This window comes from Felis catus, chromosome A1, assembly GCF_018350175.1.
Source record: "Felis catus isolate Fca126 chromosome A1, F.catus_Fca126_mat1.0, whole genome shotgun sequence".
Taxonomy (NCBI): domain Eukaryota; kingdom Metazoa; phylum Chordata; class Mammalia; order Carnivora; family Felidae; genus Felis; species Felis catus.
In genome coordinates, this window is record NC_058368.1 from 123,173,632 (window position 1) to 123,198,872 (window position 25,241).

The window sequence follows — 25,241 nt, forward strand, 5'->3', positions numbered from 1 at the left end:
GGAAGCAACAGCTTCTCTCACTACAGGCAACTTTCTCCAGATGTGGGAATCTGTAAGTCTCTGACTAGTAGGGTAATCCATCTGTCTTTTTCCCTCCCCTCCCACTTATGAAGGGAGCCCAGTTAGAAACATGTTTGTCTGAAAAGTAATGTGTCTGGTCTTGGTGAAGAATTCAGTTCTTAGATACTAATAACCGTGGAGTATTAAACTTTAATGACATTCTTGGACTCAATCTATCGCTTTTTGGGGGAGGTATCACGAAAACATATTAGAACTGTAGAAATAAACATTATTGGTTCAAATCTGCTCCCTTGACAGGATGCTAAAGGATGGAAACTAAATTGATGTGGTGTATTAAGTCTAGCACGACCTTGAACAACTGGTTTTATAATGTTGCTTGTTGTTGTGGGTGTCACCAGTATTTGCCAGTATATATAAAAAGTAGGCTGCATCTCCACGGGTTCAGTCTTAGAGCACCAGCTGGTGAGCAATGCACGGAGCAGACTTGTAACCAACTTACATCATCTTCAACATGAAGATAGCCACAGTGCCAATGCTTCTGACCCTGGCTCTTTGCCTTATACAAGGTGAGCAATTTGCATGTAATCTAAGCCTCTTGCCACACATGGTAAAGCCCTAGGCAGGGACTTGTCTCCCTCCCCCTACTCCTAAAATGTGTGTTTGTATGTGTGTATGTATAATCTTGAAATATCTTGCCAGACAGAGTTTTGAAGGATTACATATGTGGCTTAATAAATAACTATGTTGTTATCTTTAGAAATGGCAAGTAGTTTGACATAATCTGAATTTTTACCAATGAGAAATCCTTCTATTAATTCTTTATTAGTTCTGAAAAGCTAATAGATTCTTCTTCATCTTCCCGTAACCAACTACATCAATTCATACTGATAGGAATTATGTATGTAGTATATATTTAAAATGTAGATGTATATTTCATATATATATATAGTACTATATATAAACAATTAAAAATCAAATTCAATCATCTATTCCTATTTTAAAGTAGCAGTGCCTTCTAGTATATTTTATTTTTGTATTACCAAATCCTAAATGGACTGAGAGCATCTCTCCTAAAGGGTAAGAGACTTTTATAAGAAGTGAAAGGTAAGTTTTTGCACTTGCTATTTGAATTCGAAGGAAACATGAATTGCCTAGGCTCAATCTTCTCTGAAGCATTTGCATTTTTTAAAAGAAAATCTAAGAGACGAAGAGTCTGGAGATTATTATACATAAATGATGCCACTTTTCTAAAGTAAGTGTGGAGGTACAAAAGGGAGTCTGTTGGGGCACCTGGGTGTCTCATTTGGGTAAGCAACCTACTTTGGCTCAGGTCATGATCTTGCTGTCTGTGGATTCAAGCCTCGCACCCGGCTCTGTGCTGACAGCTCAGAGCCTGGAGCCTGCTTCAGATTCTGTGTCTCCCTCTCTCTCTGCCCCTCCCCCGCTCGCCCTCTGACTCTCTTTCAAAAAATAAACATTAAAAAAGGGGGGCGCTGGAGTCTGTTAATAAGAGAGTATAATAGCCTGGGATTTTAATTATTCTTAATTTTTGTCAAATCTCTAATCCTTGTGGCTGTAATAAGGATGCAGAGTTGCCAGAATTCAGAAAATTTAATTTTATGTGTATATATGATATAAACTTTACGCTACACTATACTTTTAAATTATAATTGCTGTGATATACTTGGTATTTGTTACATTATAATTTTAAGAGAGGTCTCTCATACTTTTCTGTGAAAGGATCTTTTTGAAATCAGATATTTTGAGGGGGTAAGAAAGTATATGAGTATTATTTTCCAAAGTAATTTAGACTTTTATGAGTGACTGGACCTCTGTGAGTGTACGTGCTGATTTCTTGGTGCAGTGCCTTCATTTTATTTGCCATCGTAAATTTTAATGTGTTCAAAAACAATTTGTGGTTTTATAACATATTGCCATTAAAATAAGCAAGACACTGCACTGAGTGAATTGTTTGTTTATTGAATAGTTTACATTCCCTTAACTTTGGTTTCTATATTTTTGTCCCAGATGCTGCCAGTGAGGGTGAAAATCAGGTTAGTCCTGCTTTTTCTGTTCATTGAATCCATTCCAAGATCTCTAAAGAAAAATGATCTGTGGCCAACACCTTCACGTTAATACTACAGACATATTATACTGATAGGTACTAATAGCTTTTGTTAAAAACAGAAACAAGTCTTTATGAAGGAAGACATGAATCATACAGATGCACACACACACACACAGACACGCATATCAATGTACAAATGATGATGGATGTCTGCAAGAGGCAATCTACCATGCTAAAGGAGTGCTTCAAAATTCCATAAACAGGGGCACCTGGGTGGCTCAGTTGGTAAGCTTCTGACTGCTGGTTTCGGTTCAGGTCATGATCTCACAGTTTGTGAGTTCGAGCCCCAGGTTGAGGTCTGTGTTCACAGCACAGAGCCTGCTTGCGATTGTCTCTCTGCGTGCCGACCCCCCGCACCACCCCCCCCCCGCGTCTTCTCTCTGTCTCTCTCCAAATAAATAAACTTTAAAAAAACTCCATAAACATACCAGTGAATTAGTATTGTTCAGTTTAACACCTGAAAAAGTAACAACATACATAGAAAGCTGAAGTGAGTGCTCTTGTGATTATTGCGTATAAAGGGGTTGTCTGTACCTAGTATATATTTGTATATGTATGTCAGTGTATGTATTTCATTCAGTTAATATTTACTCAGCATCTACCATTTGTCAGACCCTGTTTGAGATGTTGGAGATATTGGAAAGTAAGGAAACAGACAGGAACCTGGCCCTTGTGGAACTTGCATCTTAGTGGAGAAAAACAGACAAGTTAATGAGTCCATTAATAAAATGTATAGCACATTAAATAATGATTAGTGTCACAAGAAAAATGAAGTAGGATGGAAGGTAGGAATTTCTGGGGATGGAGGTAGTATCAGTTCTTCTTAGGATAGTCAAGAAGTTTTCTCTAAAAAGACAGCATTAAAACAAAGATCTGAAGTCCAAAGCCTGACTCAGGGCTCTGTCTCACCAACCGTGACGTCATGACCTGAGCCAAAATCAAGAATGAGACACTTAACTGACTAAGCCACCCAGGCACCCCCGGTAGAAAATTTCACCATAGTCTCTATTATTTCATCTAAGTTTGCTGTCTGAGGAGAGGCTCAGAAACCTCTATGGAATAAGTAGGGTAGTAGAGTAGAGTAGAAAAAACTTGGATTTGAAGGAGTCAGAGAGCATGCTCACTTGCATGTTTTATACTGGCAAAAAGAAGAGTATTGTATAAATATCACTGTGCATGAAGCCATAATTTGCTTTTTCAGACTCTATGATAATGGGTGGTGACTTCTGATAGATATTTCTATTTTTTAAAAAATTTTTAAATGTTTTTATTTTTGAAGGAGAGAGAGAGACAGACAGAGCATGAGCAGGGGAAGGGCAGAGAGAGAGGGAGACACAGAATCTGAAGCAGGCTCCAGGCTCTGAGCTGTCAGCACAGAGCTGAATGCGAGGCTCAAACCCACTAACTGTGAGATCATGACCTGAGCTGAAGTCGGACGCTTAACCGACTGAGCCATCCAGGCAATTTTGCAACTGGGACTTTGTACAAACTCTATTTCTTTTAAAAATAAATTTAGCCACCCTTTATGTTGGCATAGGCAAGAAGAACACAAAGAAATAATTATGTCTCTGGAAATATTTCTGATAGCAATCTTTGTATATTTTGTCAGAAATGAGAAGTATTGATTTAATGTTTCTTATGGTCCTGGAATTTTTATTTTCCAAATTCAGTAGCTTGAGTTCTTGACAGCTCCAGAAAAGCATGTTGAATGTTATAAACATGACCCGGAACAGCACAGAAAATGAGTGTAGTCATCTGCAAGGATCTTTACCATACATTTAAATTTGTTATCACAGAAGGGTTATTATAGTCAAAAGCACCTTGTTAGTGCCCTAACACAGAATGGAGGTGATGCCAGCTCCTGGTGGATTGTATTATGATGTTGGAGGAGAGACAGTAGAAGACAATGAGCTATGTCAGAGCCAGTAAAGGAAAGAGCTTGGCCCTGGAGGGCTTTAGTTTTTCTGAGACATGTGGAGAAGACATGAACAACAACAATAGCAAAACAAAACAAAATGAAAACAAGCCAAAGGCTGTTTTTTCCAGGGAAAAACCCACCTCCTGCTTTTAATTTTTATGGCCTTTTTTCTGTTTGCCAAGAGAATCCATTGGATTATTTCACAACTCAGAAAAACAGCATTGAGTTCTATCTTAACTCACAAGGGATATGTTTCTATCACAAAAAATACCAAGCTCTTCTCTCTATGACAAAGTTGCATCTAGAATTTTGCATTTTTAGAATCAGTTATGTCTGGCAAGCTAAGCAGTAACTTTCCATGTTGGCATAAGATACTGTAGAATCAGAGGCTCCTGGGTGGCTTAGTTCGTTAAGCGTCAGACTCTTGGTTTCGGCTCAGGTCATGATCTCACAGTTTGTGAGGCTCACAGAGCCTGCTTGGGGTTCTGTCTCCCTCTCCCTCTACCCCTCCCCTGCTCATGCACACTCTCTCTCTCTCTCTCTCTCTCTCTCTCTCTCTCTCTCAAAATAAATAAATAAACTTTAAAAAAAAAGATACTATAGAATCAGAGACTACACAGAGCTCAAGCAGCCCAGTCATCAGTCAGTTGCCAGAAATTATTACTGTGCTACTCAGATAACATCACTGGGTGGTGATAATCATTTTCTGAGGTATTTTAGTAGGTCACCATTAGCAAAATTTCCCAGGGCTTGTCTCTGATATTATTTATTTATTCCTCTTCTCCATTAATTATTCTGCTAGTGCTACCAACTGCCTCCCATGTTAAAGAAGCTAGGTGAAGTACATCATTATCCATTAGTATCCATTAGATGGTAAGCACAATTCAGGCAAGGATGCTCCTGCCTCATTGCTCTATCCATGCACCTAGCTATATACATGGCACTTAGCAAAGTATATTAATATTGTAATGACTTTTTGTTAACTGATTGAATGATTATTATAAAGATATAGGAGGCTGGACAGAATTCTATGATCACTTCTTTTGAAGAGGTTGTATTTGTCAGAGTTGGACACAAAAGCATCATTTAATTTTTTTTCTTATGTAAACATGTTGAGGCAGTATTTTTTTTGGCAAAATCAAAACAAAATAAAAACCCCACAGAACTTACATTCTAAAGGCTTGCTCTAAATACCTAGTGGATTTTCTAAACTGATAGCAAGTATGACATATTAAATTAGTACTGTATGAGATAGTGCAAATGCACCATTGATTTTAAGTTCCTAGAAAATAGTGACATACAGAAAGCCTTCCATGAAATATATTGAATTAACCTTTTCAGTAGTCTTTTCATGTTCCTTTTGACAGCAATTATTATTGACCTACTGTGTGCTGAGTATCTTATATGCATCATATTCCAATAATAATAATAATAGCAACAATAATAATAAAGGAGGAGGAAGAGAGGAGAGGAATGTGATTATTGATTATTTACTATGTATCAAGCACCTTTGAATGTTTCACATACTTATAATATTTAATGTTCACAAGACATGAAACGTATGAAATTATATCCTGTTTTTACAGATAGGGTAAGTTAGCCATTGAGAACTTAATTTGAGAAGGCTATTGGGCTTGGGAATGACAGCCTTGGAATATGAGGTCAGGTCTTTCCATTTTACTCATTGTTTTAGATGAATGCTTATTAAGTGGATTTTCAATCCCCAAGGGACAATCCAGTCATTATTTGAATTCATGTTATTTGTGTCAATTGAGTGATTGGCTTCGATAGAAAGCAGGTAGTGGTCATTAAATAATATTGCTCAAGGAAGTTCTTAGAAGGTAAAGCCTTGGTTTTATGAGCTTCAGTAAACACAGTTCTTTAAATCTTTTCCTTAGGAAACATGCAATGAATATCGGGCATTGATGAAAAATGGAAAATTATTTTGTTCCCAAGATAAAAAACTTTTTCAAAGCCCGGATGGAATAGCATTCATCAGCAGGTGTGCCACATGCAAAATGATACTGTGAGTAAAAGTTCTCGTTCTTTTGAGTGTTTGAGTTACCAGCTATTCTCTGAAATAGTAAATGTATTCTTTTTATATCCCATCAAATGTACTTTTCTAAATCTAAATGGTTAAATAAAAATGCTTAGCAGAAGTTGGATAAGTACCTCCTACCTGGAAAGATTTTTTTTTAACTTTTATTGATTGATTGATTGATTGATTGAGAGAGAGAGCATGCTAGGGAACGGAAGAGGGGCAGAGAAAGAGGGAGAGAGAGTCCCAATCAGGCTCCATACGGTTAGTACAGAGCCCTGCGTGGAGCTTGATCTCAGTAACCTCGAGATCATGACCTGAGCTGAAATCAAGAGTTGGACCCTTAACTGACTTAGCTGCCCAGGTGCCTCCTGGAAAGATTTTTAAATCGCTCAAATGGTATTCTAAAACATTCCAGAGGGTAGAGGGTTAATACCTTATGTAGCACTTAATAGTCTTTTGAGGATATAGTTCCAATTTGAGTTTCCTGACTCTGGGAAAAAAGAATTCTTAGTTGTGTTAAGCCCTGACTCCGTGGTACCCTCAGGACTGAGAAAAGCCACCACCACCACCACCCCCCTCCCCACCCCCCCCCCTCCGCCCTGGGAATGATGCCAAGCTGTCCTTTTGGCAGCCAAACAGTAGAAGGCTTTAAGCAGGACACATCTTGCACCCTGACCCTGTGAGCTGCCAGTGTCTGTAGACACCTAGGATTACACTAGGATGAGAAGGTCTAAAGAATTAATTTTATTTTCTACATCCTGGCAGCTCAGAAAGGGTGAGTGTCCTGAAAGTTTACCAACATCTATGTAATGCTTCTTAACTTGACTTCCTTCTCTTTGATGACACCCAAAGGTGGAAGAAGGCTTGTTATCAATAGAAAATCCTCAAATCAAAGTGTTCTATTTTGTTTTTGAATAGGGAGGTCATCTTTAATTTCTGACCACCATCAAAACTTCAACACTGATACTAAGCCAACACTAAGCTGATCCATTTAAGATAATTATGGTATAATTAGCTTTTTAAATGCTAATTAAATCTCAGGGGATTTAATTTGACATAGTCAATAATATTGGGATAATGAAGCCATGATCACACATGCTGCTGCTAGTGAAGAAACTGTGGGAAGATGAAGGAAAAAGATCAAGATTTAGGTGGGGATGGGGGGAGACCTATGGCAAATTATTCTCTTGAAACCTGAATGTAAACTAGCAGTTGTATTAGTTACTACAAAGCTTCCTCCTTGTTACATAGGATTGTCTTGACAGGAGACTGAAACTATGAACCTAGTACATTTACTGAAAAATAATTTAGAACAAAAGTAGAATGCCTTGAGACATACAAGGCAGTTTATCTCTTTGAAGTCATTCACTCAATTATTATTTTTATCACTTACTTAAATTATGTCGGAATAAACACGGTTTCTTAATCTGGAAAGGAAACTATGCAAGGCATAAAAGCTATCCTCAAATTTCTGAATTTTCTCTGTGGGACCTTAGAGTGTAGAACCAGAAACAAACAGATTGTGGTTCAGTGTGAGCATGGTCTTTCAAAGAGACTATTCCAACAATGGCAGAGATGGCTTTTAGAGTTGGTGACCACCTAGATGTTGAAAGCACTGAAAGGGGTGGGGGAGTAGTCATTATGCAGTTAAAGGTAAAGATTCTTGCCTTCTGTGGAACCATATCTGAGATATTTTTCAGTACTGAGGAGACATTTATGGTACCTTGGCTCATTTCTGCGTGTACCTCACTTCCGATATACCTGATTGAGCTCAGGGTAAGAGTCAAAATTAAGTTTGACATGTATGCTATTATCCCCCAAATTGGGAAAACATATCTAAGCAAGCTATGTTCTTCCTTGCTCTCTTCCAGGGAAAAACAAGCAAAATCCCAGAAGAGGGCTAGGCATTTAACAAGAGCCTCTCAGGCTGCTGCCCCAGAAACGGTGAGATTATTTGAAGTCAACTTGTCATATTTACTTTCAAGATTATGTTTGACTATTTAAAACTATTTGTTTATTTCCTAATTACTAGGTCATACCTGTTGTGAAGCCAACTACTTAGGAAGGGAGGGAACATGGCTTAGTCCAGGGGTGGGCTAACTATCTGGTACAGCTTGTCCCTATGCCCAACCCATGACCTAACTCTCAGAAAACATTTTGGGCACTGACAGACGCTAAGAGGTGGAGTAAGTGAGTGTGATGTCTGCCTTCCATAGCCATTTCTCATTCCTCCTGTCCTGTCTCGGCTTCACCAAGAGCCTTCATGGAACTATTAGAACTAAGTTCAAATCTCAGAACTCTTATTTATTGTCTATGTCACTTGGACAATTTATGTGTCTCTGCGTCTCAGTTTTTTCGTCTGTGAAATGGAATGTGGACCAAATGAGAAACTAAGTTTAAAAAGCCAAGTACAAGGTTTAACATGTGTTAGCAGTCATCTGATTCCTTTTCTTTGTTTTTTCTTTCCTTCTTTTATTTCCTACTCATGTCCTTTCTGATACCTGTAGTTTCCCTAACTCAACTAAAGTTGCTTGTTTGTATCTATTTTGTAGATTGGAATACAGGCTAATATTTGTTTGAGAAAATTGCTCTGTGGTTAAAAAAAAAATTTTTTTTGATAAAAAATCAAATAAAATGAAACCATACAGCTTCCAGCCACCACACAATGATTTCACTTTTTTTTTTATGTATACACAATTTTTGTATTTCTACAAAAAAATAAGAATTCTAGACCCAGATTAAGGGAAATTTCTAGGGTACACTGTGTCACAGTAAGTTATTGAAAAGCTGGGGTTACCACTAGGAATCCTGACAACTCATATCACTATAGATCTCCTCTGTAGCTTCTTTTCCAACATCTTCTTTCTCCTCCACTCCTGTCCCTGACACATAATTAAAATGATCAGTCAGGGGAGGCACACCCAAATTGCTGTAACATCCCTGGGCTAACCGAGCTAAAATTTTCCCTGTCAACGTTACTCAGGTCTGTCTGAGAATCTTAGCCTCCACAGTAAATCTAGTCAACCAAATTCTTTGCTTGAACTCAACCAATCTCACTTCCAAAACAATAACACAGTCACCACTCAATTGGTCAATCCCTGAAAATCCTTTATCTGAGCAAAAGCGAGCTGCTTCTGTGCTCTGTAAAGTCTGTGGAGATCAGAAAGGTTTACTGGTAAGTTCCAATTCTGCCCTTACTGGTCACATTTAGAGAGAGGCTCCTTCAGTAAGATCTACTCTCCTCCACCTTCTCTTCCCCATCTTTCTCCTTCATGAGAAACTAATGAGTGATGTTTTAAAATATAAAATACAAGGAAATACAAACCAAAAAATGAATTATACAAACATACCAATTTTAACAAAACTATTTCTAAATATTGCTAGTCAGATGTTTTCACATGTAGGCATATATTTGCTGAATTTTAATCAAGTAGGATTTTTAAGAAATAAAATTTTGGAATTTGAAGACATTATACCTTTCTGTTATCATTTTATGCCTGAGTTATAATTTTTACCTCTTAAGTTCTTATGGTTACTTTTTTCCCACCGAGGAAAGTACTTGTAAATTAAGGTAGTTCATATTTGTCTCTGGGCCTTTCAGATAATTTCTGTTTAGATTTTTACTTATTTGTGTTTGAATCAGTTCATGTAATTACACTGTTTTTGTTGTTACTTTCTGTCTGCTATAAGAGAGAAAAATCTACCCACTTTTTGTGCTTAGATTCCTCCCATCAAAAATCAACCCTGACACTCACTTTCAGAATAAGGTGCTCTTCCAGTTCAAGAATTTTCCTCCTACAGAAATCCTTTCTCTCTTGCATCATCAATTTCTACTTCACTAGTATGTCATTTTTTCACTTTCCAACTCTAATATCCAGTCCATCTACAACTGTCATTGGTGTTGCCTCCAAAGTATATCCCAAGTATGACTCCTTTTGACCATTTTCATTTCTACCACCCTCATCTAATTCCTCATAATCTTTAATGTATTTGGTCTGTGTAGAGACTTTATTTTTTAATTGATTGATTCATTTATTTATGATTTAGGTTGCCAACTGTGTAGGATATTAAGTTCATATGTGTGTATGTATGTGTTCCTGAGTTCCTAGATGAGTTCATTGCTTTAATAACTAATAAGGCAGGTCCCCTTTCTTAATTCATCTTTTTCAAAGTTGACTGACCTATGTATAGACCTATATTTCCCCCCTATATTACAAATAAACAGTTTATTCAGTTTATGAAAAAATCTAACTTGAGTTTGGGAACCCAAAGTAATTAGGGATACGAAGAATTTATAAATTAATTTGAGTAAATTGACTTTTTTTAAATGTTTATTTATTTTTAAGAGAGAGACAGAGTGTGAGTGGGGGATGGGCAGAGAGAGGGAGACACAGAATCTGAAACAGGCTCCAGGCTCTGAGCTGTCAACACAGAGCCTGGGGTGGGGCTTGCACTCACAAACCACAAGATCATGACCTGAGCAGAAGCTGGACGCTTAACCGACTGAGCCACCCAGATGCCCCTAAAATTGACTTTTTATAGTAGTAACTTGACCAACTCAAGAGCACAGAATACCTTATCATTACTTCATAATAATTTCTGTGTACTTCATGAAATCTATATTCTCCACAGAGATTTTTATGATTTTTGCTAATACCTACAAAACTTGTAACTTTATTGCTATTTTGATTGGTATTTTATTTATGGTATTTCTTTCTGGTTATTGCTGGTATAGAAAAATTCTTTTGATTTCTACAGGTTAATCTTACACTGAATAGCTTTATGGCATCTTCTGTTAATTCTGATAGTTTATCTATTAATTTTATCATTTTTTCTTGGTAGTTCATCACATTATCTGCATAATAAGAGATAGTAGGTGTTTCATAACTTCCTTTTGCATTTCATCACTCCTTTATTTCTTTTTCTTTTCTTGTATCATTGGCCAGGATCTAGAATTCAAAAGTTAAATAGTAGTGATAATAATGAACATCAAATTGCCCTCTCTTCATATATTAAAAGGAATATATCTAAAGTTTCTCCACTAAGTATGTTTACTGTAGGTGTTTTTTAAATAAACTATACCAGGTTTAGAAAAATTTCTTTCTGCTCTTAATATTCTAAATCTGTTTTGATCATTGTCAAATGCCTTTTCTGCAACTATTGAAATAATTTTCTAACTTTCCTTTTTCAGTCTATTAATGTAATAAATTTCTTGATAAATTTGCTAATGTTAAACTATTCATATTTTCTTAGGGTAAATCATACTAACCTTAATATATTTTTAATATTTTTAATACACTGTTGAATTATAGTTAGTATTTTATTTAGAAAATTTGAAACTATTTTCCTAAGTAAAATGAGTGTATACTTTTCTCTTTTTAATTATTCTTATCTGGTTTTGAAATCAATATCAAATTACCCTGAGAAGTGGCACTTAAGGCTATAGCTGAATAACAAGGTTAGCGAATCCTTTCCCCAAAAACCAACTATAAATCTAGACAAAACTGACCAAAACAACCCTCATAGCATCTGGAAATTGACCAGTAGCCTATGTCAATCTGATAAGCATTTATGCTTGAAAAACTGCTGAACTTTGATTTAGAACAATGGGAGCCTGTGATGTTCTTCTTTAGGAAACTCCCATCTCACTCTTGTTGTTGGGTTGGTATAGAATGTCCACCAGTTGGGCAGACTATGAGGGTCAGCAACTGCACTGTCTTATTGAAGTAATTTAGAGCAGTGGGCAACAATTATATCCAGAGGTGTTTTCAGTAGATGTCATGATCTTCACCCAGAGTAAAGACAATGGCCTGAAGTGGTAACATGGTTGAGGCAAGCATATTTCTGGCTGGGTCTTCATACATAGGCAGCAGAGAGTAAAGAAAGACCAAGCAATTCACAAAGTCTTCGTTGGCCATAATATTGTGCACAAGCACTTAGAAAACACACATGAAAAAATCCCAGTGGAAAGCAAATGCCGAGGTAGATGTAAATGTATTCTGAACTTTGAATGTCCTCCTCAATATACACAGGCCTATCTGTAGGGGATGGAAGCCTTACTAGCTTGAGATGTTTGAGCACAAACTGTGTCTAATCATTGGCCATCTGCTAAGCTATAGAGATATGGAAAGAAAAACCTAAAGACCCAATCTTAAAAAAATAAAAACTATAAACATTTTTTTAGCAGATGTATCAACAACTGTACATTGTGGGACAGCAAGAAATCAGAGAGTTAGCCCAGCCGAAGATGCAAATACGCAACACAACAGCAAAAATATTCTTTATAGTGAAATCATTATCCAAATGTCTAGCCATCAACAAAAATTATGAAATATGAAAATAGTAACTGGAATGTATGACCCCTACTCAGGGGGAAAAAAAGCCAATGGAAACTATCTGAATGCCTCTGGGGGTTAGATTTTGCAGACAAAGGCTTGAAGCAGCTATTTTAAAAGTGTTTAAATACTTCAAATACTATTTAAATAATTAAAGGAAAGTATAATAACAAAGAATAAATAAATGCACATTTTCAGTAAATAGAATAGAGATGGAGATAGACAAAGATAAATATCTCAAATAGAAATTCTGGAGTCGATAGCATAACACACAAAAAACTCAGTAGAGAGGCTCAAAAGAAGCTCTGAGGCTGCATAAAAAACAATTAGTAAACTTGTAGAAAGATAAATAAAAATTAACAATGGAAGTAGAAAAAATATTGGTTAAAAATGGACACAAAGAGTCCCTGAGGTAGTAAGCATGTCAATACATGTGCAATAGAAATACCAAAAATAAAAAAGATCAAATAAACAGAACAATTATATGAAGGAATAATGGCCTAAAATGTATCAAGTTTGATTTTTAAAAACTTACTCTTCACATTCAGTAATTGCAACAAGTCCCAAATAGTATGAATACAAAGAGATCAACACCTAGGCCTATCATGATTAAAATGCTGAAATCAAGAGAAAAAATTTTAAGTGGAAAAAGAAAATGACACATTGTATATAATGGTTTCAATTAATGACTGGCTTCTCATCTAGAATAATGAAGGCCAGAACACAATGGTATGACATGCTCAAAGTACTGAAAGAAAAAAAATGTTTATCCATATTCTATATTCACCAAAATTAACCAATAAAAATTAAGTCAAATAAAGACATTTCCAAATAAGTGAAATTGGAGAAAATTTATTGCCTTCAGACCTGTTTTACAAGTAATAATAGGGTAGTCTTTTAGATGAAAGGAAATGACTTCCAGATGGTAACTTGGATTTATAGAAAGAAGTGAAAAGAACCAGAAATGGTAAACACATGGGTTAAAATGAACTACTTTATAAATATATTTCCCTTATTTTTACCTAGTTTCTTTTAACAATATAGTATTTTATAAAGCATTAACTATAATGCTGTTTTATTGGGTGTATAGATAAAATATTTAAGATAACCATAGTACAAAGGGGAATAAAGGAAATGGAGCTATATAGGGGCAAAATGTCTATATTTTACCAGAATTAAATATTAATCTGTAATAGATTGGGATAAACTGGGGTGAATATGATAATCACTAGAATAAGCAGCAATAAAATGATATATATAATAAATATGTAAAATCAACAGAAGTATTAAAAAGACATACTAGAAATATTTAACCCAAAAGAAGGCAGTAGTGGAAGAACAGAGAAGTAAAAAGGGTAAGAGTATATTGAAAACAAGCAGAAACATAGCAAATATAAATACAACTATATCAATAATTATACTAAATGTAAATGATTTAAACATTCTGATCAAAAGTCAGAGACTGTTGTTTAATTAACAAAAAGCTACTATAACTATCTCCAATAGATACTCCTTAGATCTACAGACACAGGAGTCTGAAATGAAGAGTGATACCATGACAAGTATAATACTAAAGAGCAGGATTTGCTATACTACTATCAAACAAAATAGACATTAAGTCAAATATTATTGGAGACAAATAGGGACCTTTTATAATTTTATTTTTTTAATGTTTTTATTTTTATTTTTGAGAGAGAGAGCATGGGCAGGCAGAGAGAGAAAGGATGACAAAGAATCCAAAGTGGGTTCTGCAGGCTCTGTGCTGAAAACAGCGAGCCCGATGCAAGGCTCACATTCACGAACTGTGAGATCATGACCTGAGCTGAAGTCAGACACTCAACCAACTGAGCCACCTAGGTACCCCAGGACATTTTATAATTTTAAAAGTATTAATACATCAGGAGATATAACAATTATAACTGCTCTTACTCACAGAAGCTCGAAATGTATGAAACTAAATATGCTATAAGTAAAGAGACAATTCAACAATAATAGTCAGAAATTTTAATACTCTACTTTTAAAAGTTGAAAGAGCCAACTAGAGAAAATACCATCAAAGATATAGAATACTTGAACAACACTATGAACTAACTGAAATATAGGGAGTATTTCCCCAATGATTGCAGAAGGTACATTCTTTTTAAGAAACAATGGAACATTCTATAAGATATCTATCTCAATAAATCTATTATTTTTTTGAGAGAGAGTGAGAGAGAGTGTAAGTCGGGGAGAAGGAGGAGAGGGAGAGAGAGAGAATCTTAAGCAAGCTTCATGCTCAGTGCAGAGCCCAGTGCAGGGCTGATCCCACAACCCTGGGATCATGACCTGAGCAGAGATCAAGAGTTGGGTGTTCTACCAACTGAGCCACCTAGGAGCCCATATCTCAATAAATTTAAAAGAATTAAAATCATACAAAGTATGTTTTCTGAAAAATAGAATTGAATACAAAACCATCAAGAGAAAGAAATTCTGGAAATTCCCAAATATTTGCATGTTAAGCAGCATACTCCTAAAAAATTGATGGATAAAAGAAACACTCGTGACAGATACTAGAACACCATTTGAATTGAATAAAATTTTTAAAAACATAGCAATTCGAAACTTAGGCATTTAGCTAAAGCATTCTATAGAGCTCTAAATGCATAAATCAGAGAAGAAAGTTCACAAGTTAATCATCTTAACTTCCGCATTAAGAAGCTTAGAAAAAGAAGAGCAAGCTAAATCTCAACCAAGCAGAAGGAAGGATATAATAAAGACTAGAGCAGAAATCTATAAAATACAAAACTTTATTAAAACAATAGGAAAAGTTAATAAACCAAATATTGGTTCCTTGAGACAACTCTTTAAATAAATTGACCTAAAGAGAGACAGAGAGAGAGAGAGAGAGAGAGAGAGAGAGAGAGAAGACAATACTTACTAAAATCAGGAATGCAATTTGGGATATCAATATATGCCCTGGAGAAATTATAAGAATTATAGTAGAGTATTATGAATAAATTTGTGCCACAAAAAAGTAGACAACTGACATGAAATGGAAAAAATCCTAGAAATAAATGAATTATTAAAAACTTACCCCAAAATTAGAACATCAAAATACATGTATAGCAAGCAAAAAAATTGAATCTGTGATTAAATCAAAGAAAAGTTCAGACTTTAGTGGTGATCCCCAGCAAATAATGAAAGAAGAAACAGTATCAATATTTTATAGACTCATTCAGGAAGTAGAAGAAGTAACACCAGCCAGTATTATTTTGATACAAAATCCAAAGAAGTGGAGCATGTGGGTGGCTCAGTCGGTTAAGCATCCAACTTGAGCTCAGGTCATATCTCAGTTTGTAGGGTTCGAGCCCTGCATCAGATTCTGTGCTGACAGCTCAGATCATGGATCCTGCTTCAGAGTCTGTGTCTTCCTCTCTCTCTGCCGCTCCTCCAGTCTATCAAAAATAAATAATAAACATTATTAAAAAGTTTTTAAAAAACAAAGGAAGATAACACAACTACAGAAAAAACTACTGGCAAATATTACTTATAAACGTACATGGAAAAATATTTAACAAAATATTAGCAAACAGAATCCACAACATAAAAAAGATAAAACCATGACCAAGTAGGAATTACTCTAGGAATGCAAGATTGGTTTAACAACAGAAAATCTATTACACCACATTGATAAAGGCAAAAGTACACGATTATTTTAATAGATGCAGAAAGGCATTTAACAAAATTCCACACTCATTCAAGATAAACACACTCTCTTTCACACACACACACATACACACACACCTACCAATAGACAAAAACTTTCTCAGCTGATAAAGGACATCTATGATAAATCTATAACTAAAATCATACTTAATGATTAGAGGCCAAAGAGATTGAGAAGAAAGCAAAGATGGTTGTTCTTACCGCTCTTATTCAACACACCACTTCTATTCAACATTGAGCTGGAGGGTATAGCCAATATATTAAGGCAAAATATTTTAGTTAATTAAAGACATTCTGCTTGGGAAAAAAAACAATTTTTTTTTCATTGTAGGGACATGATACTATATATAGAAACTCCCAAAAGAAAATAAACTAGAACTAATAAATGAGTTTAGCAAGATTTCAGCATGCAAATAAATAATGCAAATTCAATTTTATTTCTGTATACTAATGATGAACAATCGAGAAATTATTATCAAGATGACAATTCTCCCAAAAGTAATCTATAAATTCAACATCTTCCCTACCAAAATCCTGTGGCAGGCTTTTTCATTGGTAGAAATTGACATTCATGAACATTCATGATTCATGGAAAGAGGTCAAAATACAGTATCAATATTAACAGGAGTTGAGAACCTCCATGGACAACTTTCAAGGGTTTAAGACTTCAGCAGAGGCAGCAACTATAGATGGGATGGAAAGAGCAAGAGAACTAGAATTAAAAGTGGAGGCTGAGATCTGACTAAATTTCTACAATCTTGTGATGAAACTTGAACGGATGAGGAGTCACTTCTCATGGATGAGCAAAGAAAGTAATCTGAGCTGGAATCTACTCCTGGTGAAGACGCTGTGAGGATTGTTGAAATGACAACAAAGGACTTAGAATATTCCATAAATTTAGTTGATAAAGCAGTGGCAGGGTTTGAGAGGACTGCCTCCAATTTTGAAAGAAGTCCAAATGGCATTGCATGCCACAGAGAAATCATTCACGACAGGAAGAGCTCATCGATATGGCACACTTCCTCGTTGTCTTATTTTAAGAAATTGCAACAGCCACACCAGCTTTCAACAACCACCACCTTGATTATCAGCAGCCATTGGTACTGAGACAAGACTCTCAACTAGCAAAAAGATGAAGACTCACTGAAAATTGAGACGATGATTAGCATTTTTTAGCCAAAAAAAAACCTATCCTTTAATTAAGGTATGTACATGGTGTTTTTTAGACGTAATGCTATTTCACACTTAAAACACTAGCATAGTGTAAGCATAACTTTTGCAGGTACTGGGAAACCAAAAAATTCATTTGACTTGCCTTATTGCAGTATTTGCTTTATGGTGGTGGTCTGGAACCAATCCTGCCATGTCTCCAAAGTATGCCTATACAAACATTTGGGCTTCAAATGAAATCCTTGAAACAACAGAAAAGCAACTATGGACTGGGAGAAAATTTCTGATTTTCATATATTCATATATTGGGTAAAAGACTTCTATCTGCAATATATAAGGACCGCTTACAGCTCAGACATAAGAAGACAATTCAATTAAAAAGAGCTGTTACACTAAAAACATCTTAATGGCTAGTGCACACTTAAAAAGATGTTTTACATTGCTATTATGTAGGGAAATGCACATTAAAACCACAATGAGGTGCCATTACACACCCACTACAATGGCTATAATCATAAAGACAAAAAAAAAAAAACAACCCAAAATGTTTTTAAGGTTGTGGAGAAACTGGAACACTTGCAGATTTCTGGTAAGAGTACTCGAGAATGCAGCTACACTGGGGGCACCTGGGTGGCTCAGTGGGTTTAGCGTCTGACTCTTGATTTCGACTCAGGTCATAATCTCAGGATCGTGGGATCGAGCCCCAAGTGGGGCTGCACGCTGAGTGTGGAGCCTATTTAAAATTCTCTCTCCCTCCCCCTCTATCTGCCTCTAGTTCCCTAAGGGGGGCGAAAAATGCCACTACTCTAGAAAAGACGTGGTCACTTTCTTAGGTGAAACATCAATTGACCATATGACCTAGCAAGTTTGGTCCTAGGAATCTGTCCCACTGATGTGATAACATATGTCCATACATATGCCATGCATGTGAATGTTCATAACAGCATTCTTTTTAATAATCCCAAACTAGAAATGATCTAAGTGTCTGAAAGTCCACTGGTAATGGAACAAAATGAGCTACATTTATAGAATGAAATATTATTCTGAAATAAAAAGAAAGTTATGATATGGATGAACCTCAAAAACATTAGGCAAAGTGAAAGCCAGAGTCAAACAATTGCATATTTATGATTCCATTTATAAGAAGTATAGAGGAAAGGTAAATTTATAGTCAGAAAATTCTGTGGTTGCCTAAGGTTAGAGCTGGGAACTGGGATTAACTGTTGGTGGTCATAGTGGAAGCCCCTTGGGGTGACAGACATATTCTAAAACTGAGTTATGGTGATGGTTGTAAAACTCCATAAATTAACCCAAAATCATTGAATTGTACACTTAAAATTCATGAATTTCATGTTAAGTAAAACCTCAGTAAAACTGTAATTGTTTTTCAGTTTACACGCTTTCTCAATTTTTGGAATAACATAAATTATTATTATTCAGTATAAGTTTTCCTCTTAATTTGAAACTTTAGAAAAATGGATTTTAAGGCTATTAGGACTGTGGCATTTTGGGGAGGGATTATCTCAGACCAGTATATCAGTTGGATTAATGCTTTTGGTCTGTTCAACTTTTCTTATTAAACAATGGAGACTCTTTTTTATTAAACAATGGAGACTTTTTTTTAAGCCATATCTCCATTTTTGTTTTCAGATGTTTTAGCATATGAATACTCCTAATATGCTTTTATTGTATGTATATCTCACATTTACACAGTTATTTTCAATGGTCATTGCTTGTATTTTTTATTTCCATCTTCTCTTTCTCATATCAATTGTACTAGAAATCTATCTTACCAGCTGTTTTTATCTTCTCTATTGTTTATGTTATCTGTGTCACTCAGTCTTGTTTCTTTAATCTCGTTCTCCTGCACATCTTATAATGGATTGCACAATACCTCATTTAAAATTTTTAACTTTTAAAATTCTATGACCAGGGTACTTAAAGATGTTAATGATTATCTGAAGATTGGTACTTCAAGTGTTTCCATTTGTCATTCTTTGCCAAACATTCTTTAATTTTCCTCCCTTGCAAAGTTATTCAGTAATACATTCTTTATATTATTGATTTGGTTATTTGATTTTTGCCTATTTTAAATTAACTTTGATTTTATTGAATTTTGGTCAGAGAACATAGATCATATGACATTGATCCTTTGGAATTTCCTAACACTTTTTTAGTGACCTAATAAGTATTCAACTTTTATAAATGTTTCTTATGTCTTGGAAAAAGTGTTTATTTTCTGTGTCATGGATGTAGTTTTCTATCAAAATTTAATGGCTTAAGCATCTTAACTTTTTACTCTTGATCTATCAATTTCTGAGAAGCGCATGCTAAAGTCTGTAACTCCAGCTACTGATTTATCTAATTCTTTTTTTTTTAATTTTTTAAAATATTTATTTATTTTTAAGAGAGAGAGACTTAAGGGGGGGGGGTGGGCAGAGAGAGAGGGAGACACAGAAACCCAAGCAAGTTCCAGCTTGGAACCCAAGCTCCAGGTTCCAAGCTGTCAGCACAGAGGCCAATGCAGGGCTTGAACCTATGAACAGTGAGATCATGACCTGAGCTGAAGTCACTTGACTGAGCCACCCAGGCACCCCTATCTAATTCTTTTTTTTTTTTTTTTTTTTTTTTTTTTAGTTTATTTTTGAGAGAGAGAGAAAGAGAGACAAAGAGAGACAGAGAGAGGGAGGAAGAAAATCCCAAGCAGGCTCCATGCTTTCAGCCCAGAGCCCGACGCAGGGCGTGATCTCATGAACTGTGACATCATGACCTGAGCCAAAATCAAGGGTTGAATGTTCAACCAACTGAGCCACCCAGGCGCCCCCTGGTTATCTAATTCTGTCACATTCTGATGGTAGTAGTTTGACATAGTTAAAGCCTGTTTAATTAACTGAATGAATACTCAGTGATTACTATGTCTTCATGTTCTGCTTTTTCTTTTACTTTATATAGAGTCCTTCTTTGCCACTTATGATGCATTTTGAACTGAATTCTATATTTTTCATATTAATATTACTGCATTTGCTCTCTTATTCATTTTTACCTTGTATCCTTTCTTATCCTGTTGTTTTAGTATCTGTGTGTTTTTTAATGTTAACTTTTCTCTTATCATCCATACCTGATTTGATCCTAATTTTTAAAATCCAATAACAAATTATATTTTAACTTGTGTGTTTAGCCCATTTACAGTTTGTTATTTCTGTTTTTCTAGGACTTGGTTCTCCTAATGTTTCATAGTTTCAGTTACCAGACTTTAATAAAAACATATTTTAAAAGTAGTCTCTTCTTTCCAGCTTTTGTGTGATGATGAGTTAAAGGTCGCATATCTATTTTTGTTCTTATTATGACTACCCTTAACCAAATATCCATATTTATAATTATTTATCACTATTGCTAACATCTTTGTTTATTGTCAATATCTGTATTTTCTCCCCTAACATATGTTAGGCTAGTCTGGTTTGCTTAAAATTCCCTAAACCTCCCCCAATTTGTTATTGACCAGATGCTATTTTTGATTTGGTATGTCTATTTCTCTTTCTTTTGTTTTTTCAGTTTTCATTAGTTCTAGAAATGTTCCCTATTTCTTCAAATATTATTGTCTATATATGTTTGCCTCCTTTGGGGGATTTCTAATTCTATTCACCATGTTCTTTAAATTTTTTATTTTAAATTTTGTTTTCCTTTATCATTGCCTTTTATAAGAGTTTCTTGATCTGATTGTCTGGTTCAAAAATTCATTAGGTATGTGCACCTATCCTTCTTTTATTCTTTATATTGTTTTATTTATTGCCGTTTAAATATTTCCATATCTAAAACTTCCAGTTTTTTCCCATTATAACTTTTTTCCTGTTTCACGTTGAAGATGTTTTATCTCTCTAAAGCATAGTTACACTCTTGATAAATTATTTTTCTATGCATTCCAATAATTCTGCTTCAACTGATACTGAATATTGCTCACATTACCATATTTCTTTTACCTTGTTTTGCTCCTCATGTATACAAAATATTTTTACTCTTAAGATTCCATGATAGCTTTAGTTACTTTTTCTGCTACAGTGAGTGAGATGGTGTTTAAGGCCACACTTCAGGCTCTGCCTCTCCTGTTGAGTGTAAGGATAGGAAAAGGGATGAAGCCCAGATCAGAATGTTCTGGAATCAGTGTTGCTCCTCCAGTTTGTTCCCTACTCCACAGGTTAGAAATCCATCTGTCCACTCTCAGAATCTGTTAGTAATAGGAAGAGGTGTTCTCTATAGGTTGTGATCTCCCAGCCCTTGGAGTTTGGAGGGGGAGGAGGAAGTGGAGTAGTAACTACCTGCACCTGTTCTCATCACCTCACAGCTGGGCTCTTGATCTGCCCTGTCATCACCCTGCCAACACCTGTGACCTAGTATGCTGCCTCTGCTTTTGCTGGCGAAGGGGAATCACAGTGATTGTCCCAAGTTAATAAAATCAATCCCTATCACCCATGCTTCTGTCGTTTCTCCAGAAATGACCTTAGAGAGAAAGCCAGCAGCTCTCCTGCTTTTTCCTTCTACTTCAGCCACATTTCTTGGTGCCTCTTAAACAGGACAATCTAGTTCCTATCACAAATCCTTTGCAATTGTAGTTTCTCTATGCCTGAAATAGTCTTCCCTCAGATCTTCAGTGGCTGGCTCCTTCTCATTAATCCCATCTCACTTCAAATGTTACCTTTACAGAGAGACCATTCTCGACACTGTATTTAAAATCGCCACTATTGTGGGTATTGTTCAGTTTATTTTTCATAGCTTTTATTATAATTTAAAATGATTGTATTTATGGTCTTTGTCTTCTCATCAGAATGCAAATGAACAAATGAACAACCGAACAAGTGAAATAACACATAGAGCCATTATTTACCCTGTTTTGCCTCTATTTTAACTTCTTCCTAAACATATGACATGAATAGTTGGGCATGTCCCATAGCTTTTCTTTACTATTCTACATTCTTTTTCCTTTTTTATTGTCTTTCCGAAGTCCTCAATGCCACCTTTGGTTCACAAATTCATTATATATTTGTATCCATTGTACTTTTATTCTTTGTATTGTGTGACATACTAGGTCACAGGTCTATACATTGTAAGTTTTCCGCATTTACGTTTAAAATATTTTTGTTATGACAATAACATCAACAATTTATGTTGCCCTCTGATAACTGAAAAAATACCTAGTGTTATTATTTGCTTTTAGATAGAAATTAAATGCAAGTTAACTTGAGGTCTTCTTTAGTTAACTCATGTCACAATAGGGTTGCCAAATAAGGTTTCTCAAGTGTTCACTTGATCCCCAGCATAAATCTGTAATATGGACAGGGTGTGAATTTCCATTTGTCAGGCAAGGAGGAAAGCGAGGTTCAAAGAGGTGAAGTGAGTGGGTGGCAGGTCTGAGGTTCAAACGCTGGTCTCCAGGTATCACCTCAAGCTGTTGCTCTCTCCCTGCACAGCTGTGTCCCTAAGTACATGTCATATCACTAGAGCTGAGATTTGGGCATTTGTTCCGTCATCCAAATAAGGTTGTTTAGTCTTATTGGCCTGACTGTCTGTGGGGAAAATGTTTAAAATAACAACAAAACAACAACAGTCAATGGTTACGAAATGCCATGCACTATTCTAAGTGCTGGGCATGTATTCATACATTGAAACCTCTTTATAATCCTAAGAAGTTAGTAATATTGTACACGTTTTGCAAGTAAGAACACTACAGCCCAGAGGGGTTAAGTAACTCCCAAATCACAAATCCAGTATGTGGGAGAGTTAGAATTATGAACCCAGCAATCTGGCTTCTGATCACTATCCTCATCTGTAATAATAAAAACTTTGTTACAACCTATAGTTACAGAGAGTTTTCATATCCATTATCTACTGGGCCTCATTACTACTCTGTAGAGAAGACAGGCAGGATTTGACAGACAAACAGGAAACTAAATTTCACAGAGGTGCCTCACTTGCCCTACTGAAATCACATAGAAATTCTTTCTCCTGAAATCTAATTGTATCTCTGTTCTTGGACCATGTTTTATTATCCATGACTTTTTTAGTGTACTATAGTCTCCTAAACCTGTTTTGTTCTTCAGTGTAGTTATATTGCTGTGGGTTTAAAATATTAACTCATTTATGTACCTAAGGAATATTTTATCTCTTGTATTTTGATATTCCTTGATAATGTCTCTTGCAGTTGAATTGCGATGATTTCAGAAAAGGAGAAAGAAATGGGGGTTTTATCTGTACTCTGGATTATGCAGCTGTTTGTGGCACTGATGGGAAAACATACAGTAACAAATGTATGCTGTGTGCTGAGAATGCGTGAGTATCTGCAGCAGACTTTCTCCCTAATGCACGCTCTCCGAATAATTACAGGACACATTTTTTTCTTATAGTCTTTAAAATATCAGTTCATTTTGTGGGAGTCAGCCATACATAAATTATTAGGACCACTCCTTTTACTATTTTTTTTTAATTTTTTAATTTTTTTAATGTTTATTAATTTTTGAGAGACAGAGAGAGGCAGAGTATGAGTGGGGTGGGGGCAGAGAGAGACACACACACAGAATCCAAAACAGGCTCCAGGCTCCGAGCTGTCAGCACAGAGCCCGACGTGGGGCTCGAACCCACAAACTGTGAGATCATGACCTGAGCCGTAGTTGGACACTTAACTGACTGAGCCACCCAAGTGCCCCTCCTTTTACTATATTCTTAGGGAAAAAATATGTTGTGTCACACTTTATATTTTACAAAGCACTTTTGTGTGTAATTTATCAAATAGTTATCAGTGTCTCTGTGAAGTAGACATCTGATATATCTAGGTACATGCACAGATAAGTACACATGTATGTATATGCACATACATACACATACATATACATACAGACACCTATCTATTTCTATGTGTCTAGGAGTGTATCTTTTCTCACAGAGAATTATTTAATCATCAAAGTATTTTTTTATTAAATGCTCTGTAATTTATAATATTAGAGTAGATTAATTCGAACTTTTAATATTGAACTTCTTTCCATTTATTTGACCTTTGTCACATAGCTAAAGCATCTCACTGTCCAATATTTTGTCCCTCTTTGATTCTTTCTCCACCCTCAGTGCTAGTTTGGTTATCAGTTGTCTTCAATCAACAAGATGGCATACCTGCTTTTCAGGTTCTGGTTTGTGCCCTCAGTCTTGAATTGTCTACTCTTGTTTTTGCAAAAGTGTTAAGAACCAGTGCTTGAGGCTAGTAAAGGATATAATAAATATTCGGTCTTCAAGCTTCTGCAAGCTTTATCTTTCCTTGTAATTAGTATCTTTACCAAAACACAACTGAATTAAATCACTCTGGTGCCTCACATTACTCCATTTTCAGAGATGCACTCTGAAATTATGCCTTCAACTCTCACCAGTGGCCAACATAAATGAAAACACAAATAAACATTAGGGAGAACAGACAGGCTTTGTTAGATATGCATTTTGTAATACTATTATGAGCACACTGAACAGTTAATGACTACTGTGCTTTATGTGGGGATCCTGTGATAGATTCTTTAACTCTCTGTTTTAGGTGTAAATTTCTCTCTCCTGATTCCTGGTATTCTTCTTTTATAATACAGTGATAGCCATACTACTCATTGTTTTTCTGTCTTAGCTCTGTCTGCTAGAAGACTCTGCAATAACATTAGGATTCGATTTTTTTTTCCCCTCAGATGATATCTTTTGATATAACTTTTTTCTTATCGCTTTTAATGACTTCATTTTTCTCCTTATATTGGTCTTTTATTGTTACAGAAATGCGGTGGTTTTTATCTTTTTATAAAGTAGAAAGTGTTTTTTACATTTATGGTTCTGTTTTCAGATATGGTTTAAAGGTCTATTAGACCGAATAAAATTCTTAGGACTTTAGGTACTTTCCATGATAACTAA

At 35.5% G+C, this 25,241-nt stretch overlaps 1 protein-coding gene across 2 annotated transcripts in view; it reads left to right on the forward strand.

The window, feature by feature from the left end:
• The first annotated feature begins 432 nt into the window (after positions 1 to 432).
• SPINK5 (serine peptidase inhibitor Kazal type 5) overlaps positions 433 to 25,241 on the forward strand; it is a 76,383-nt gene continuing 51,574 nt past the window's right edge. Inside the window, exons 1-5 of one of the 2 annotated variants that reach the window (XM_019834057.2) lie at positions 433 to 587; positions 2,050 to 2,075; positions 5,966 to 6,093; positions 7,980 to 8,052; positions 23,512 to 23,639. In XM_019834057.2, the coding sequence (XP_019689616.2) occupies positions 533 to 587; positions 2,050 to 2,075; positions 5,966 to 6,093; positions 7,980 to 8,052; positions 23,512 to 23,639 (410 nt within the window). In that variant the 5' untranslated portion in view covers positions 433 to 532. The remainder of the gene's footprint in view (positions 588 to 2,049; positions 2,076 to 5,965; positions 6,094 to 7,979; positions 8,053 to 23,511; positions 23,640 to 25,241) is intronic. The other variant, XM_019834066.2, reaches the window with a different exon arrangement.